This window comes from Mirounga angustirostris, unplaced genomic scaffold, assembly GCF_029215605.1.
Source record: "Mirounga angustirostris isolate CCGP_5_RB_7025 unplaced genomic scaffold, mMirAng1.0.hap1 SCAF_1, whole genome shotgun sequence".
In the NCBI taxonomy this organism is placed as follows: domain Eukaryota; kingdom Metazoa; phylum Chordata; class Mammalia; order Carnivora; family Phocidae; genus Mirounga; species Mirounga angustirostris.
In genome coordinates, this window is record NW_026991709.1 from 203584553 (window position 1) to 203601164 (window position 16612).

At 57.1% G+C, this 16612-nt stretch overlaps 3 protein-coding genes across 5 annotated transcripts; 1 reads left to right on the forward strand and 2 right to left on the reverse strand.

Annotated features, from left to right (window-relative positions):
- Positions 1-1148: 1148 nt before the first annotated feature.
- MRPL34 (mitochondrial ribosomal protein L34) lies at positions 1149-2258 on the reverse strand. The gene is made up of 2 exons (XM_045863850.2): positions 2071-2258; positions 1149-1833 (listed from the first exon to the last, which is right to left on the reverse strand). The coding sequence occupies exons 1-2, from the start codon at positions 2115-2117 to the stop codon at positions 1620-1622; spliced, it is 261 nt and encodes an 86-aa protein (XP_045719806.1). The 5' UTR covers positions 2118-2258; the 3' UTR covers positions 1149-1619.
- Positions 2259-4070: 1812 nt separating this feature from the next.
- On the forward strand, positions 4071-10474 carry ABHD8 (abhydrolase domain containing 8). Of its 2 annotated transcripts, XM_064598115.1 has the most exons (6): positions 4071-4289; positions 4960-5071; positions 5512-6259; positions 8248-8418; positions 8564-8780; positions 9783-10474. In XM_064598115.1, the coding sequence occupies exons 2-6, from the start codon at positions 5032-5034 to the stop codon at positions 9951-9953; spliced, it is 1347 nt and encodes a 448-aa protein (XP_064454185.1). In that variant the 5' UTR covers positions 4071-4289; positions 4960-5031; the 3' UTR covers positions 9954-10474. The 2 variants fall into 2 exon arrangements, with proteins under 2 accessions (XP_064454185.1, XP_045718710.1); XM_045862754.2 differs by lacking the exon at positions 4960-5071 and having other exon boundaries at positions 4072-4289.
- Positions 10475-11030: 556 nt separating this feature from the next.
- Positions 11031-16564, reverse strand: ANKLE1 (ankyrin repeat and LEM domain containing 1). 2 transcript variants are annotated; one of them, XM_064598111.1, is made up of 10 exons: positions 16456-16564; positions 16236-16388; positions 15698-15803; positions 15461-15605; positions 14468-15241; positions 14135-14306; positions 13686-13845; positions 13453-13582; positions 13074-13202; positions 11031-12863 (listed from the first exon to the last, which is right to left on the reverse strand). In XM_064598111.1, the coding sequence occupies exons 1-10, from the start codon at positions 16515-16517 to the stop codon at positions 12604-12606; spliced, it is 2091 nt and encodes a 696-aa protein (XP_064454181.1). In that variant the 5' UTR covers positions 16518-16564; the 3' UTR covers positions 11031-12603. The 2 variants fall into 2 exon arrangements, with proteins under 2 accessions (XP_064454181.1, XP_064454183.1); XM_064598113.1 differs by having other exon boundaries at positions 12723-13202.
- Positions 16565-16612: the final 48 nt, after the last annotated feature.

Sequence of the window (16612 nt, forward strand, 5' to 3'; positions counted from 1 at the left end):
CGGCCTCTACGCGCTCCCATTGGCCAGACCCCGCTAAGTCACGCGTCCATTGGGCACCACACCCCCTCCCTTCGTGGTCAAGTTCGGTTGAGGAAGCAAAACCCCGCCCGGGAATTGGAAGCGAAGGCAGCAAAATCCGGAAGTGGGCGGAGGCCATGCCCTTGAAGCCTCTTGGGATTTGTAGTTCACAACTCTGGGAGGTTCCGCAGATTTCTTTTTCTAGTGTTTACTTCACTTTTTAATATGGTGTCTCAAGGAGTTTCCACAGCAGTCCCGGAAGAGAGGGACCTACCGTAACACCCCCAGCATCCTCTCCAGGGTCCTAACCTTAGGTTTCGGCATATCTAAACTGCTCTGCACTTGCTGCTTCCTATCTTTGGACTGACAGCTCAGATTCTCTTGTTCATATGCCCCCGTGGCTCCCCAGTCCCCCAAGGATCCAGTCCCATCCCCTTGGCCCCGAATTTTGAGACCCTCCAGCCTCTCTCATCCACCTTTTATCCTGACCCCTGGGTCTAATCCTTTCTCCCTTTGGGCCCTCCCAGGCCCTGCTACGTCGTTCAGGAAGACTTCTCTGACTACATTCTTCCCAAGTGCAAGCCAGGTGAAACTTCTTCCGGGCTCCCATAGCCCTTACGATCCTCCTCTCAGCCTTGACTCCGCTGTCTCCAAACTGCCTGGGTACAAATCAAGTGCTCCTCCCCTCGGCACCCAGTACATAGGAAGTACTCAGCAGGGGCGCCCGGGTGGCTCAGTCGTTAAGCGTCTGCCTCCAGCTCAGGGGTCCTGGGATCGAGCCCCGCATCGGTCTCCCTGCTCTGCGGGAAGCCTGCTTCTCCCTCTCCCACTCCCCCTGCTTGTGTTCCTCTCTCGCTGTGTCTCTCTCTGTCCAATAAATAAATAAAATCTTAAAAAAAAAAAAAAAAGTACTCAGTAGTACTAGGTGAAAGCTACTGAGTATTATTATTCAAACAATGCAGCAAAGGAGAAATAAGCACCTCATTTCCTAGGAGCCAAATGAGCTTCAGAGGGCTAAGGCCTTGCTCAAGGTCACACAACTCATCCCCAAGGAGCAGGAGGATTCAAACCCTAACTCCCCACAAGCCTTCCCAGACTTGTGAAAAATAATGACATATATAAGACAAATGGAAATTTGAACATTTATTAGACAATATTAAGGAATTGTTAACCATTTTTTAGGGGTGAAAAGTTTTGTGATTATGTTTTAAAGAGTTCTGTTCTTGGAGAGATGCATTCTGAAATACAGAAGAAATAACCCAATGCCTGAGATTTGCTCCCAAATAACACAGGAGGGGGCAGGTGGGTTGTGGGTAATTGGTGGTCAGAGCTGTGTACTGAGTACACAGGGTTCATTGTGGAGTATTGCCGTATGTTCGACATTCTTCCTAATTCAATAGCGTAGAAAGGGACTAGGCAAGGTCTGACTTCCTACTCCCACTCTCAGTCCAACCCCAGACATTCCCCCCGGGGGCCGACTCCACAATTTGAGGAGGGCTCATGTCTGAGTTGTCCCGGCTCCCCATAAAAACAACGGCAGGAGAGGTCCCAGGAGAGAGAAATGCTCTAATGGGGGGGTCCTGCCGGCAGCTTCGCGCTCCTTAATGGCTCAGCGACTTGCGGCCTTTGTGCATGCGGCGAAGGATGACCTGGACGCCGGACGGTGTGCTCAGGCGCCGGATCCAGCCGTGTTTGTGCTTGCGTTTGATGTTGCTCGGCTGATACTCGTTTCCACGCGCCTTTCCCCGGGTCTGCTGTGTGGCGAGGAGTCCCCAGGAGTCGGGGAGCCCCAGCCAGGCGCGGGGCTGGAGCCACCTGCGGGGGAAGAGAGATGGCGAGGAAGGTCAGAGGGGGTACTCTGTGACTTCGGCGTGACGTCCCACCACTCTGAGCCCAGCTCCCCTATCCGTGCCCGGACGGAGCCTGGGTTCAAGGAGCGGCTCCATCAAGGCGCAAGGCGTTGGCAAGTCATATTGTCAGTAAACAGGTGACACCAGCCCCCGACACCGCCCTTATTTCCAAATTTGGGGAAGGGACCCCGTGAGGATTCACCTAACGCGACCCAACTGGCGACCTACGGATCCGATCAAGAAAGCCATGTCCAGCCGCCGGTCGCGACGTCCCCACGCCCGCTATTCCAAAGCGAATAGGCTCTGCAGCTGCGCACGAAAACTTCTGGGAAATGTAGTTTCTCCTTCGGCCGGAGGCCGCGTGGCCTCCGGGTCCTCCTGGAGTGGTAGTTCTGCGCCTGCGTCCCATCCGCAGGAGCGTCCTTACCTGCAAGGGAGTGTAGTTCCTCATGTGGGCCAGCAGGTGGCAGGCGAACGGCACCTCTTTGGCATGCGCGTGCGTACAAGACGTTGTGTCCCGGGGTCCTCTGGGAGCTGTGGTTCCTTCTCTCGTCGACCTGCAGAGGGTGCCCGGAGGTGACCGTGGCGCAGCTGGTGGCAGCCTCAGGAAACGTCTGGTCGATCCTCCTTCCCCCAGCAGGAGGCAGGCAGATGGCACACAGCTGGCTGGCAGCTTTTCTCTGGGCCCAGCCAAGTCTCTGTTCCTTGGCGGGGAGCCCAGGAGACCTAAGTTGGAGTTGCCTGGATGTCCTTGGGGTGGTCCCTCCTCCTCTCGGGGATTCAGTTTCTCAATCTAAAACTCATGTGTTTCAAGCTTGCCCTTGGTGGTACCTCCATTCTGGCCCTAGAAAAAATTTTCTAATACTCAGATCTGAGCCCCTTCCCTTCTCTCTCAGCGTCTATGGTGCTCGTTTCCCCAGGGAAAATAGTCAGCTCCTCTGGCAAGCATATGAAGCCCTCCATACACACACACACACCCCCTCTAAAATTTCAGCCACACCCGTCTATGCCTGATGTTGTACTCATCTTCCCAACCCCCCCCCCCCACTTTTAAAATCCTCGGATATTTTCCTCTCCCCCAGCCCCATCCCTCCCTTTGGCCCAACCATGTCCCCATATGATTCTCCCCAGACTCTCCCAAAAGCCCAGGGGCTCCTCAAGGGCTAGGCTTGTGGCTGAGTCCCTGCAGGAACCCCAGAATATCCCAGCTTGGAAGCCGGGGGGGGGGGTTGGGGGCGGGAGAAGGGGACTGTTTACTGCATGAATCAACTGAAGTCTCCCAGGAGCATCCTGAGTGGGCAAGAGTGGGAGGTGGGACCTAATTCAGCTCTGGCAGCAAATTCCAGATGGGAGTGGGCAAGGAATGGTTAACCCCTTGTCCTCTGAAGCCCATCCTACCTGCACCATCACTTAGCAAACCAATATGGTATTATATTACTAAACCAGTACAATAATAATGTCAATAATGTACTGAACACGTATCATTCTGGGTGTTTTTACCTGCATAGCATACTCATAGAGGATTAATTTCATAGAGAAATAAGTGGAGTCTCAGAGAAACGGCTTGCCCAAGGTCACATATCAACAAAGGGAAATGTAGTTTGAACCTTGGGATCTCTGATTCTAGCTGGGACCACAGAGTCACCGGTTAGATTGGCCGGCGGTTAAACTGGCCTGTCTGTGAAACTCCAATTCCCTAATTATTCATAGCTTCAAGTCGTCCGTTTAAAGGTTTAACGAATAACAATTTCCAGGACTTGATATCACACAGCCGTGGTTTTAAGTCCCACCTCTGCCCCGCAGTCCCCCAGCTTGCCTTGTGACTTTGTGCCCTTTATGAGCCTCAGTTTCCCTACCCGGAATTGGAAAGATCTGGGAGTCTCTAGAACAGAAAGGTCACAGAGGACCATGGGGGTCCCATTTGGAGGATACAAGGCTGTTCAGAGGCAGGGGCTAGAGGAGGGGATCCTATTCGTAGTAAGGGGCTCCGGCTGCTACCTCCCCGGAGCTCCGCAGACCCCAGTTTGGGACCCCTTCTTGGCCCTGGGCCAGGCCCAATCCCTCCCTCCTCCTCGGTAAGCCCCAGAAGGGGGTGGGGCTGCTGCTTCCTGAGCCCGCCTTCATCCCGGAGCTACCGCCTATGATTGGCAATCTAACTAGGCCAGGTCATTTCATAGCTCTGATTGGTCTAGACGGCCGTCCGTCGGCATACGGCCCCTCCCCCCGGGGGAGAGACTTAAAGGGCCGGCTCTCTCGGGGGCCGCGGGATGCCCCCGCGCTGACCGCCGTGGGCCCGAGCCCGCCCGCGTAGACGCGCCGGGCCGACCCCGTGCCACCATGTAAAACGGCGCCGGAGGCGGACGCTGGCTTCTCCGCCCGGGACCCCTCCGCCCTGCCCCGGGCTACAGAGCCCTCGATGAGGTGAGCGGGGAGTGGGCTCTGGGAGGGGGACATCGAGGTCCCCGGGGCTTCCACTTCGGAAGGGGGTGTGCACAAAGCCAGTGCTCGGGCTCTTAGAAAACCGCGGAGCCCCAGTGGCTTCGACCCCGCCGCAGGGCTTACTAGCACCTGAGAGGCAGGGATCTGGCTCTCTGGGGAGGGGACCTGGCGTGGCGCATCTGCGTCCCCCTCCGCAATCCGGGGTTGGGATTCCACTGGAGTGGGGGGACGCGACCTGCTTCCCCTCTATCATCAAGTACGGGCCATCGGAGGCCGTGCCTTCGGCATGTCTTATCCCCGCGGCGCCCAGGATGGGGACGGGGGAGGGGTTGGTCCCATCTCCAGGCCCTAGACAATGGGGGTGCGCTGCACGGGTATCCCCCTTGAGTTATGTAACTGCCTGTGGTTGCCATGGACACGGGGGGGGGTGGCCCAGGGAGCAGGATAGAGGACCGGAGGCCCCCAGGGAGGGCTTTACCTTCTCCATCCTCATCTCCACCTTTGGGGATTGTGTGTCAGACCCCCAGAAGTCAGGGTACTGACGAGGGTACAGACTGGGCTTCAGCTTGCCCGTCTGTGATATAGACTCAGTCTGGGTCTTGCGGAGCTGGACAAGGCCTTCTGGAGCTCAGTCCCTACCCCCTTCTCCCAGGGCCTCACCTTTCAGGAGTCAGGTTCAGAGGCCTGGATGGGGGCTCGATGGAATCTGCACCTTCCTTTTTAGATGCCTTCTGAGGCAGTCAGAATGTGCCCATTTGGTGAAAGTAAGTTAAATGAGAATGTGTGCAGGAATGAATGGATGGATGAATGAATGAATGGGTTATGGAAGCCATAGCTGTTATAACCCTGAGCTGCGGGGGGGGGGGGGGGGGAGGGCTCATTTGCCACAATGTCCCCTCCTCCAAGAAGCAGCCCTGGACTATACCACCTTCCCTATGGACCCCTCTTGGGGTCAGCCATAGCCAGGTCCTTCTCTCTAGGATAGACTAGGCTAGCCAGGAAGGTAGCCGACCACCATGCGGGCACTGACCAGACAGACAGACAAAACATCTTGGTGCTTGGCTAGCTCTGGCCCTCCAAAAACTAGAGCCCAGAAGGGGCCTCCTAGTTCAGCTCACCTGACGCAGGTGCAGGGAGTGGGTGCTGTGGGGTGGAGGGCTCGTCGTTTAGATGGCCCCTGAGATGGTTGTGCCCCCTCTTGCAGGACACACCATGCTGACTGGGGTGACCGACGGGATCTTCTGCTGCCTGCTAGGCGCACCGCCCAACGCAGTGGGGCCGCTGGAGAGCGTCGAGTCCAGTGATGGCTACACCTTTGTGGAGGTCAAGCCTGGCCGTGTGCTGCGGGTGAAGCATGCTGGGCCTGCCCCCGCCCCCAACCCACCTCCACCACGGCCAGATACTGCCCAGGGGGACCAGTCTGGCTTGGTCCGCTGCCAGCGCCGAATTACCGTGTACCGCAACGGGCGGTTACTGGTGGAGAACCTGGGCCGGGCACCTCGAGCTGACCTCCTGCATGGGCAGAATGGCTCCGGGGAGCCGCCGGCCGCCCTAGAGGTGGAGCTGGCGGACCCAGCGGGCAGCGAGGGCCGCTCAGGCTCAGGCGGTGCTGGGAGTGGCAGCGGCGGGCGCCGGCGGCGAGCCCGGCGCCCCAAGCGCACCATCCACATTGACTGTGAGAAGCGCATCACAAGCTGCAAAGGTGCCCAGGCCGACGTGGTGCTCTTTTTCATCCACGGTGTTGGCGGCTCCCTGGCCATCTGGAAGGAGCAGCTGGACTTCTTTGTGCGCCTGGGCTATGAGGTGGTGGCACCCGATCTGGCCGGTCACGGGGCCAGCTCGGCACCCCAGGTGGCCGCAGCCTACACCTTCTATGCACTGGCAGAGGACATGCGTGCCATCTTCAAGCGTTATGCCAAGAAGCGAAACGTGCTCATTGGGCATTCCTACGGGTGAGCCAATGCTGGGGTGGGGATAGGGGAGAGAGATGGGGGTAACAGGGACTGGACATCCAATCGCCAAATGCTGACTTCTCTCCTTGAAAACTCTCATTAACGTCTGTAACAAGATAGGGATTCCCGCCATCACTGCTATCATTATGTATTCTTTTATTTATTTTTTAAAGATTTTATTTATTTTTTGACAGAGACAGACACACAGAGAGGGAACATAAGCAGGGGGAGTGGGAGAGGGAGAAGCAGGCTTCCTGCTGAGCAGGGAGCCCAATGCGCAGCTCGATCCCAGGACCCTGGGATCGTGACCCGAGCCAAAGGCAGACACTTAATGACTGAGCCACCCTGGCGCCCCTCATATTCTTTCAAAGCAGTGTTTCTCAGTCCCAGCACTGCTGACGTTTTGGATTAGGTCATTCCTCTCTTTGAGGGGCTTTCATGTGCACTGTAGGATGTTTAGCAGCATCCCTAGCCTCTACCCACTGGTTGCCCCTGGCACAGTGGCCTAGTGATGGTCATGACAATCAAAAGATGTCTTAAAAAAAAAAAAGTGTCTTCAAATATCGCCACAGGTTCCCTGGCAGTCTGAATCATCCCTGACTGAGAACCAGTGTCTTTAAGTTCAAAAATCAGTTGCTCTGGAGATCCCAAGGCCTCCAAGGAAGAGCTGATTAGAATCCTATAAAGTCTTTTTACAAGGGCCCAGGTTGCTGTAATTCACTCCCACTTAGAGGGGTGATACATAATACCATCTAGCATTTAGGTGAGTTCCCACTGCATTGAAGACTGGGCCTGGGTGCCTGATCACTGCCAAGTGGTACCACTCTCTTTTACCCAGGAGGAAAGGCAGGATCTGACCAGCCTAGTTTGAGAACCACTGTTTTAGCGATGTGGCCCATGCAATTAGACAAGAGAAAGAAACGTCACATATGTTTCGGAAAGAAAGGAAGCCAGACTGGGAAGTAACATGGCTCCTATTTGTTTATATAACACCCCCAAAAGGTGATGCTTATGCTAAATGTTTCCTTCAATTAAATGAGCACCCATCTGTGGTAGTTCCTGTGACCTCATAGCAATGCTATAAGGACAGCCCAGTTACTATTCCACAGATGTGGAGATGGAAGTTCAGAGAGGTTAGGCCATCTGCCCAAAGGCACACACGGAGTCACTGGTACAGTTAAGTCCAACTGACTCTTGCTTGTATCCTGTTCCTCTTTACAGCTAGGGTTGGCAAATTTTTTCTTAATGGGCCAGATAGTAAATATTTTACGTTTCTAGGACATATGGTCATCTCTGCTGGAACTTTATAACTCTACTGTCATAGCAAAAAAGCCCCCATAATTGTAAACAAATGGGCGTGGCTGTATTCCAATAAAACTTTCTTTACTAAATAACTTACACATTTACAAAATGGTAAACTCGGTTTACAAAAACAAATGGCTAGCCCACAGGCCATCGTTTGCCAAACAAACCTGGCTTTAGAGAGAATGAGGAGCTGGACTGTGGGGGCTCTTCAGGCTGCACCTTGCCACCCTGCATAAGGCAGGCTGATGTGCTATGCCCAGAGGCTGGAGAAAGAGGATCCTTACAGGGAAAGGATGCACAGGAAACAGGGACCTGTTTCTCTGGGAAACCAAAGAGTAGCAGTCTAACTGGATTGCTTTCTTAACACTTGGCAATAAGTAATTCTTACCCACTTGGGGGTCATGGCGGCTTTGAGGATCTGATGAAAGCTCTGGATTTGGATCTTCTCTCCAAAAAGAAGGGGGAAAAATCACTGTTAACACACACATAGTCCTCTAGTTTGGGGGCCCTCAAGATGCCCCCCCATCCCTCACTCCCATCCAGTGCCCGTGGGCCCCAGGGGAAGAATGTTGGCCTTCAAGGACCTGTCTGTGGGTGAGGGGAGGGCATTAACTCCCTCACTGCCTGGATCCTGCTGACCACCCCCCTTCAACCCTCCCTGCCACCCACCTACCCACTGGCAGTGTCTCCTTCTGCACGTTCCTGGCACATGAGTACCCAGACCTGGTGCACAAGGTGATCATGATCAACGGCGGGGGCCCCACAGCACTGGAACCCAGCTTCTGTTCCATCTTCAACATGCCCACGTGCGTCCTGCACTGCTTGTCACCCTGCCTGGCTTGGAGCTTTCTCAAGTGAGTCACCCCGGCCCTGGCGGACCCTGGGCATCTCCCTGAGTTGGGTGGGAGGGGTGGCCGTGTTGCTGCTGGGACGGGCATTGGAGGCACCCCTGGTAGCCGGGCTGGCACGAGGCCTCCAGGAGTGCGTCCCCACCACCAGAGCTGGCTTCGCCCGCCAAGGAGCCAAAGAGAAGCAGCTACTGAAGGAGGGCAATGCATTCAACGTGTCATCCTTTGTCCTGCGAGCCATGATGAGTGGCCAGTACTGGCCTGAAGGTGACGAGGTCTACCATGCTGAGCTCACTGTGCCCGTCCTGCTCGTTCATGGCATGCACGACAAGTTTGTGCCGGTGGAGGAAGACCAGCGCATGGCCGAGGTAGGGCCTTGGCACCTGAGCCCCGCCCCCCCATTCCCTGCTCCCGCGCTCCAGGGGGATTCTGCCTTGTGCTCCCAGGGAAGGGAGAGCTTAGATTGAGAGTGCAGTCCAGAACGTGGGGCTGCCCTGGACAGGTGTCAGGATTGGGTGCTATCCCCACTGCACATAAAAGGTGCTCTGCAGAGCTGGGATTTGTATAAGTGACCAGGGATGCAATACGTAATTCTGGGAGAGGGTGGGCCAGAGGATCTTTAGATCAGACACTACCGAGAAAGGGTCTTGGGATCCTCAGCACTCGGAATAGCTCAGGACCAGTAGTTCTTAACCAGCAAGGATTCTGAGCCCCGGGGGGACATTGGAAATGTCTGCAGACTTTTTTGGTTGTCATGTATGGGGAGGAGGGGCTTCTGATATCTGGTGGGTGGAGGCAGGGATGCTGCTCAGCATCCTGTAATGAACAGAATGATTCTATGGCAAAGAATATTCCCACCCCAGGTGTCAGTAATGCCAAGGTTGGGAAGCCTGGCATGAGAGACCTTGTCTTTCTATCTCCGTGATTCTCACCCAGCTGTGAATTTGATCCCTAGGGATATTTGGCAATGTCTGGAGACATAATAAGTTGTCACACTGTGGAGTGGGGGGAGTGGGTCACTGCTACTGGCATCTGGTGGGTCAAGGCCAGGGATGCTGCTCAACATCCTGCGGTACACGGGACACCCCCACCACAGAGAATGATCCTGCCCTATATGTCAGTAGTGCTGGGGTTGAGAAATCCTGCTCTGGACGTATTGTAGCCACGTCATAAATGTTGAATGAATATTGAGTTGAGCTCCATTGGGGTAACAGGCTATCCTCCAGCGCCCCCTTGGGTGGAAGTAGAGGGATGAAGGGTAGACCACAGGAGGGACTTCCTAAGGCTGCAGGCCTGGTGTGAATGGGCTTGGGTGTCCCAGGGAAGCCTGCCTTTGCCACGCTGAGCCTGTTCCCCCACCTCCTCCGCAGATCCTGCTGCTGGCTTTCCTGAAGCTCATTGATGAAGGCAGCCACATGGTGATGCTGGAGTGTCCGGAGACGGTCAACACGCTGCTCCACGAATTCCTGCTCTGGGAGCCCGAGCCCTCGCCCAAGGCCCTGCCCGAGCCCCTGCCCGCGCCCCCAGAAGAGAAGAAGTAGCCGCTGGGCCGGCCGGGCATCGCTTGGTAAGCCGAGGAACAGCAGGAGGAAGCCAGGAGCCGCCCCTCGTCCGCAGCGCGGACCACCTGGGCGGGCCGTTCGCTCTGGTGGGCGGAGTCAGGTCAGGGAGACGCCCCCAGGCCGCCTGGGTAGGGCCTGGCATTCTCGGGAGCCAAGTGGATACACCGCTCTCCGCTTCCATCCTGCCGGACCCATCGGTGTTTTGGGGCCGGAGCCGGAACCCCCGTGGAGGATGACCTTGTACAGAAGCCCCTGCCCCTCAACGCCACGGCCGAGGCAGGCCCCCCACCCCGCTCTCTGTCTTCCGTGTCAGCCGTGCTTGATCCTGGGACCCTCCGGGGGCCCTGCCTCATTGCCCGAGATCCTCCCCACCCCCATTTCTTGGCGCTGGGAGCTATTGTTGCCCAAGTGGGGGGGGGGAAGGGGAGGGGGAGGGGGGCTGGCGCCACCGAACCTGCACATCTCAACTTGTAACTCAATAAAAAGAAGTGACAATCTGAGTCTCCGGACCTGTGCTGGGTGACGGCAGGGCAGGGTCGTCCTGAGCCTCAGTTTCCCAGTGTGCAGACTGGGCGGATGCGGGCGCCAACCCCTCAGGGCTGACTTGCGGAGAAGTGAGGGCGTTGGTCTTCCAGGCTTGCTTCCCGAGTTCTCCCTCCCTCCCTCAGAATGCAGGGGCTGCTTGGGCAGTATTCCCAGAGCAGAGGCAGATGGTGAGCTCCGGGTCCCTGGAAGGCAGGAAGCCGTCCAACTGAGGTTCATACAGGGGTTAAGGGGAGGATCAGTAGATGTTGCATGGGCCGGAGCTGCCATAATTGAGTGCCGCCTGTATACAAAGCCCTGTGCCAAGTGCCTGATGCCGTCGGTTCATTGAATCCCTTTTATCCCATGCCACTCAGTGAGTCGGTACCTCTTCCTATCCCATTGTATCTTTCAACCTGGTTTAAGGTCACTTTTGCCATGAAGATAGTTTTTGTTTGTTTGTTTTGAAGCAGACGAATCTGCCTTTCTTGTCTGGCAGAAGGATCTCCTGACCTACAGCCATGCTCTTACTCCTCTATATTTTCTAATGTATGTATCTTAAGGTACACCTCTGGCTTGTGTGAACGGTGAGGGGAGAGCACTGTCCCTTTAGTTACTGCATCTTTGGTCCTTTCCCCACTGGTTTGTCAGCCCACGTTTAGTTTAGACCAGAGTTCTCATGGGGGCACTGTTTTCCACTAGTAAATTTTTTAAAAAAGTATTTATTTATTTGAGCACACACCCGCATGAGTGGGGAGGCAGAGGGAGAGGGAGAAGCAGGCTCCCCGGTGAGCAAGGAGCCTGACGCAGGACTTGATCCCAGGACCCTGAGATCATGACCCTAGCCAAAGGTAGACCCTTTGCCGATTGAGCCACCCAGGCACCCTCCATTAGCAAATTCTGGAGACATTTTTAATTGCGGCAACTGGGGGTGGGAGGAAGTGGGTGGAGCCCACTGGACAGGACTGCCCCTACCCCAAAGAATAATTCGGCCTCAAATGTCAGTAGGCCCACATTGGGAAATCCTGTTAGACAAATCTCATCTCTTTTGAGTCTTTGGGGGGGGGGGGGGGGGCGTGTCTCTGGATTCTTTCCCAGTGACTTCTTTGTGAATTCCTGGGCATGTGGCACACTTTTAATTGCTATCACTTTATCAAGAGACTTGGTGTCTGGGAGGCCTCCTCGTCTTATATATGAGGAAAGGGAAGCTCAAAGAAGTTTCCTGAGTTTGGTCAAAATGGTAGAACCCAGGGGCGCCTGGGTGGATCTGTCGGTTAAGCGTCAGACTCTTCATTTCGGCTCAGGTCGTGATCTCAGGGAGGTGGGATCAGGCCCCATGGGGGGGCTCCCGCTCAAGGCAGAGTCCGCTTGAGATTCTCTCCCTCTGTCCCTCCCCCAGCTAACGCATGCTGTCTCTCTCTAAATAAATAAAATCTTTAAAAATAAATAAATAAATAAAATGGTAGAGCCCAGACCCACTCCAGAGGCCTGGCCCCTGATTACCATACTAGCCATTCTCCAAGAGTAGCCAGGGGCTCAGCCTGCAGGAATTGAGGCAGGTGGGACGGGCCGGGGTTACATCCCGCCCCCTGCAGGACGTGGTTCGCTGAGCCGCGATGATGGGCAGATGGCCAACCCAATGAGGCGGCGGATCCTCCCAAATCTCTAAATACACTAAATGCTTTGAAGAAGCAACTCCCAGAAAATAAAATGATCCCGTCAACACCTCACCAGGATGGCAGCTTGGCATTTACTAAAGCTCTTAACACGTGTGAAGTCTGAAATCGCATAGCATCACCAAGGAATGGCGGTTATTTATTGCATCTTCTAGCGAAAGAAACAGCCTCAGAGAAGCAATGGAGACCCGAGTTGCACAGCTACCCTGAGGAGGGCTGGTCGGTCACCCAGACCCCGGTCGACCTCCCGGGCTCTGTCCACGTCACCACACACAGTCGGCCCCTGGACAGCATCACGGCCTCTCCTTTCCCCAAGAGATTTTCCACCTGCTGGGCTCCTTTGAGCCACACACTGTATTTCCTGCCTTTGTTTACTCCGGTCTCCACCATGACCCCCTGAAGTAGGACTTGTCACTGTCCCCACTGTACAACTAAGGAAACTGAGCCTCAGGAAGACAAGTTCTTGGTCCGAGGTCCCACAGCTGGGAAGCAGAGAAATCCGGCCCTTGAGTTTGGCCGCTTCCCCCAGCCCATACTACACGTGAGTCCCCTGTGTCTGGGAGATAAAAGCGGATTACACAGACAGGGCCAAACTGCCAAAGCACTAGCATATTCTGAAGCACTGGAATGTTCCAAAGATCCTCTGGTTCCCTACTTGCTCTCCCATGACGGGAAGCTCCAGAAGCTCCATCTGCAACAAAGTCTTCCCTCAGCTTGAGGGGAAGATACACCCTCCTGCCCGCCGCCCCCTCACCCCTGGCAGCCTTCTGGAGATGGGTGGCTGGCATCAGCATGGGGCCGCTGCAACATTCAAACACCCCGATCTCTACCTAGGCTGGATGGCAGCTCCCCAGTACTCAGCCACGCGCCTGGATGTCCTGGGGCCGCAGCTCTCGCTCACCCTCAGCCAAGAAGACAAGGAGGGCGCGGTGCAGCAGATGCACCCCCAAGCGGCGGCGCCGGGTGGCTGACCAGCCCGCCACGACTCCATAGCAGTGTCCTTGTTTCTGGTTGGTCAGCGTCTGGATCCCTGGAGAGATGAGGGGTCAGGCATCCTTGGAAACCCTTGGCAGATGTGACAGGGAACCCACTGCATATTGCTCTTAAGCAGGGACAAACCAATAGAGCAAAATATATATGCTTGCAGGTACATAGTTGGTGCTCAATAATTGCTCATTGCATGAATGAATGAACAACTCTGAGAGGAAAGGGGTGAGGTAATCAGTAGATCAAGGGTCCTTCATGTGACCCCACCCCCACCCCGCAAGCCAGGCACCTACCTAGAGCATCCACAAGACACGCCTCTCGAGTATAAGCCTCCACAGCAACCACGTGTTGGAAGCAATGCAGGGAGACCACGCCACGACCACTGGCCCAAATGTCCAAGATCTGGTGCACTTTGGGGCAGGCCTAGGGGACCAGGGTGGGGTCAGGGGTCTGCCCTCCAATCCCCTCCTCCCTTCACCTCCCCAGGCCAAGTTGCCCCTGCCATGACCCTGATCCTTAGCCCCACCTGCTTTCCTGGCTGCCGACGGAGCCTGAGGGCCTCCCAGAGGTGGACATCTGGCCGGGTCCGTGTCCCTTTCCCCACATAGAAGATGGCACGGACAAAGGTCCGAAGGCGTTCAGCGGGGGTCAGTGAGAAGGCTCGAGCTGGCAGGTCCTGAGTCTCCCTGGATGAGGGGAGTAGCTCAGAGAGGAAGAAGTGATGACAGTTGCCCCGGAGACAGTTTCTAAGTTCACAGAGCAACCCGAATCCATGTCCAGTGAGCCCCATTTTCTAAGGCAGAGAGTGGTAGATGCTCCCTAGGGACACTCAGCAGCTTGAACTTGGTCTAACCAACCTTTTAAAGAAGCTGATGCCCAGACACGGCCAGTCCCCCTTATAAAGATACAAAGCAAATAAGAACCAATCCCAGGATTTTCCAGCTCCCACCTCTGAGTCATCCCTGCCCCAAGTACCTGGGGTCCAACAGTAGATACGTGAAACTGGATTTCACGACCCCCTCCCGCCACCTTCTCTTGGGATCTGGCCGCTCAAACTGCTGGGCAAGCACATCCTCATCTGCCTGGGCATCTGGGATACAGCCTGTCCGCAGGGCTTCGGCGAGCTCTGGGCTGTGCCCTGAAAAGTCTGAGTCCCGGGTGGGGGGGGGTGGGGGAGGACTGAGTCAAGGCAGACAGAAGAAGGGGCTGTTCCCAGAGACAAAGAATAAAATAGGCAGGACTGAGAGACAGGGGTCTCCAGGAATTCCTGGAGGCTCTTTGGACTCTGGATGCCCCTTACAGACTAACCAAGAGCAGCATGGGCTTCTTCCAGCCGTCGGAGGTGGTATGGCCGAGGGAAGGGTGTGATGGGGCCAGGACTCTCGCCAAGCACTCGGAGCCCTCGCAGCAAATCCAGGTCAGACATGGCAGGGACCGGAGGGCACCAGCAAGAGGGGAGAGGGTCCCTGCCACCTGTGGAGCTCTCCTCGTCCTCCGTCAGCCAGAGGGCAGCCACATCACTGTCGAGGGACACCTCTTCGTCTTTTAGGAAGGGGGAGTCGGGGAGTCCAGGCGGTGGTTCCCGAGGGGGACTTGGGGCAGGGCTCCCACCAGGGAGGGATATGGCGGAGGGGGAGGCATCTGGAGAGGTCAGGGTCAGGGCCTGCAGACGGGTATTTAGTTCTGCCTCCCTGTCTGCCCTGGCAGCTCGATGCACCAGCTGTGGGGTACCTGGAGACCTTGGCATCCTCTGGGAAGGTCGAATACCAGGCAGGAGTCCCTGCTTGGTCTGGGGTAATGGCCCAGCCCAGGAGGAGGTATGCGGAGCTGGATCTTCAGTTCCAGAAGCTTCAATCGCAGTGACAAAGGAGGTATCTGAGCAGTAGTCCCGTAGTCCTGGGGGGGACTCCAAGCTGCTATCCTTGTCAGCAATCTCAGGGTGGGCAAGGAGGCTGGGGGTTCTGGGGCTGACCTCCAGGCCCATGTCCCTGCCATCACGTCTGCCCAGTGCTGTGGAGCCCGGGGTCACATTGGGAGGTCCAGAGGGGCTGGTGTCCAGCCCCTTTCTCCAGGGGTCTGGGCCTGAAGTAAGGGATGAGAATGAGGGTGAGAGAGGAGGGGTGAAGAGAGCCAGAGACAGAGATGGGGGTTGGATCAGACAGAAAGAGGCAGGGAAAGAGTCGGAGGTAGACAGCTTTCCGCAGACGGTACCCGTGAGCCAGAGCCAGAGAGGGGACATCAGAGGGAGGTGCAAATCTAGATCAGAGGTTAGGCCCCCGAGGACGCGTAGGCCCCACTCACCGTCAGCCTCGGGCTCAGGCTCAGGCTCCTGGCTCTCTGCCCGGGTCCGGGTCGAAGTCTTGGTCCGAGTCTGGAACTCCCGAAGGACGCGCACGCAATCCTGGGCCCCCTGGTGCTCTGCCAGGTCCAGCGGCCGCAGTCCGTCCTGCGGCGGCGCGGTCAGCAGGGGGCACCCGAGGCCCTCTTCCCTCCCTTCTTCCCTCCGGGTTCGCCCTGCCACAGGCGCTGGGCTCCCACCTGGTCTCGCAGTGAAGGGTCCGCTCTGTGGCCCAGCAGTAGCTCCAGGCCACGGCGACAGCCCCAGGCGGCAGCCACGTGCAGCGGCGTCAGGGCCTCGACCGAACTGGGGCAGGAGCGGAGGAGGGCTCAGCGGAAGAGGGAATGTGATCTCTGCCTCCGCACCCCGGAACCTTGGCTCTCGGGCTCCTATCGCCACCCCCCAGCCTGAGACACCATCCTTGGATCCTAGACACTGCGCCCTCGGCCAGACTCAAGCCTCTTCTCTCTGAGCCTAGAGCTCCCACCGCCAGATCCGAACCTTTGATCCCTACTTGGCCCCGGCGCAACCTCACATCCACCCTCTGTCTGGGACCCTAGCTCCCGCCCTTGGATCCTCAGGAACCGCCCCGAGATCCCCAAGCCCCACCTTTGGGCAACGAGTCTCCGCCCCTGGGCTGTGGGATGCTCTCTCCCAGACTCCCAGTTCTCGCCCTCGGACTCGGGAGACCCCTCCCTTGCGCGGCTCACCCCGCCCCGGGGCCAGGCCTCGCCTCACCGAGAGTTGGCGTCCCCGCCTCGGCGCAGCAGGGCTTCGAGACAGCGCAGACCGCGCGAGTGCCGGGCTCCCGCCGCCAGGTGCATGGCTGCCGCGCCATCCGCCAGCAGCAGGTTGGGGTCGGCGCCGCGGCTCAGCAGTTCCTCCACCGCCCTACGGACTGGAAGGTCAGAGTGGACCACGACCCCCGCCCCGCCCCCGGCCCGGTCCCCGCCCTCACCGCGGCTCCTCTTCCCGCAACGCTGCCCGAAGCCGCTGCGCCAGGCCGGCCGCCGCGTCCATGCCGGGGCTGCAGCGGAGCCCCGCTGCCCTGCCCGCCGAGTTCCAACTTCCCGCCGCGCCCGTGTGCGCACGCGCCGCCCCACCCCCCGCCTCGG

Coding starts and splice junctions, on each gene's coding strand:
- MRPL34 (XM_045863850.2), bottom strand. CDS start 2,117: ATGGCTTTCTTGATCGGATCCGTAGGTCGCCAGTTGGGTCGCGTTAG. Junction 1,834..2,070: donor CGCCAGTTGGGTCGCGTTAG/GTGAATCCTCAC, acceptor CTTCCCCCGCAG/GTGGCTCCAGCCCCGCGCCT.
- ABHD8 (XM_064598115.1), top strand. CDS start 5,032: ATGCCTTCTGAGGCAGTCAGAATGTGCCCATTTGGTGAAA. Junction 6,260..8,247: donor CTCATTGGGCATTCCTACGG/GTGAGCCAATGC, acceptor ACCCACTGGCAG/TGTCTCCTTCTGCACGTTCC. Junction 8,781..9,782: donor AAGACCAGCGCATGGCCGAG/GTAGGGCCTTGG, acceptor CCTCCTCCGCAG/ATCCTGCTGCTGGCTTTCCT.
- ANKLE1 (XM_064598111.1), bottom strand. CDS start 16,517: ATGGACGCGGCGGCCGGCCTGGCGCAGCGGCTTCGGGCAGCGTTGCGG. Junction 15,804..16,235: donor GGCGGGGACGCCAACTCTCG/GTGAGGCGAGGC, acceptor CTCCTGCCCCAG/TTCGGTCGAGGCCCTGACGC. Junction 15,242..15,460: donor GCCTGAGCCCGAGGCTGACG/GTGAGTGGGGCC, acceptor CCCTTACTTCAG/GCCCAGACCCCTGGAGAAAG.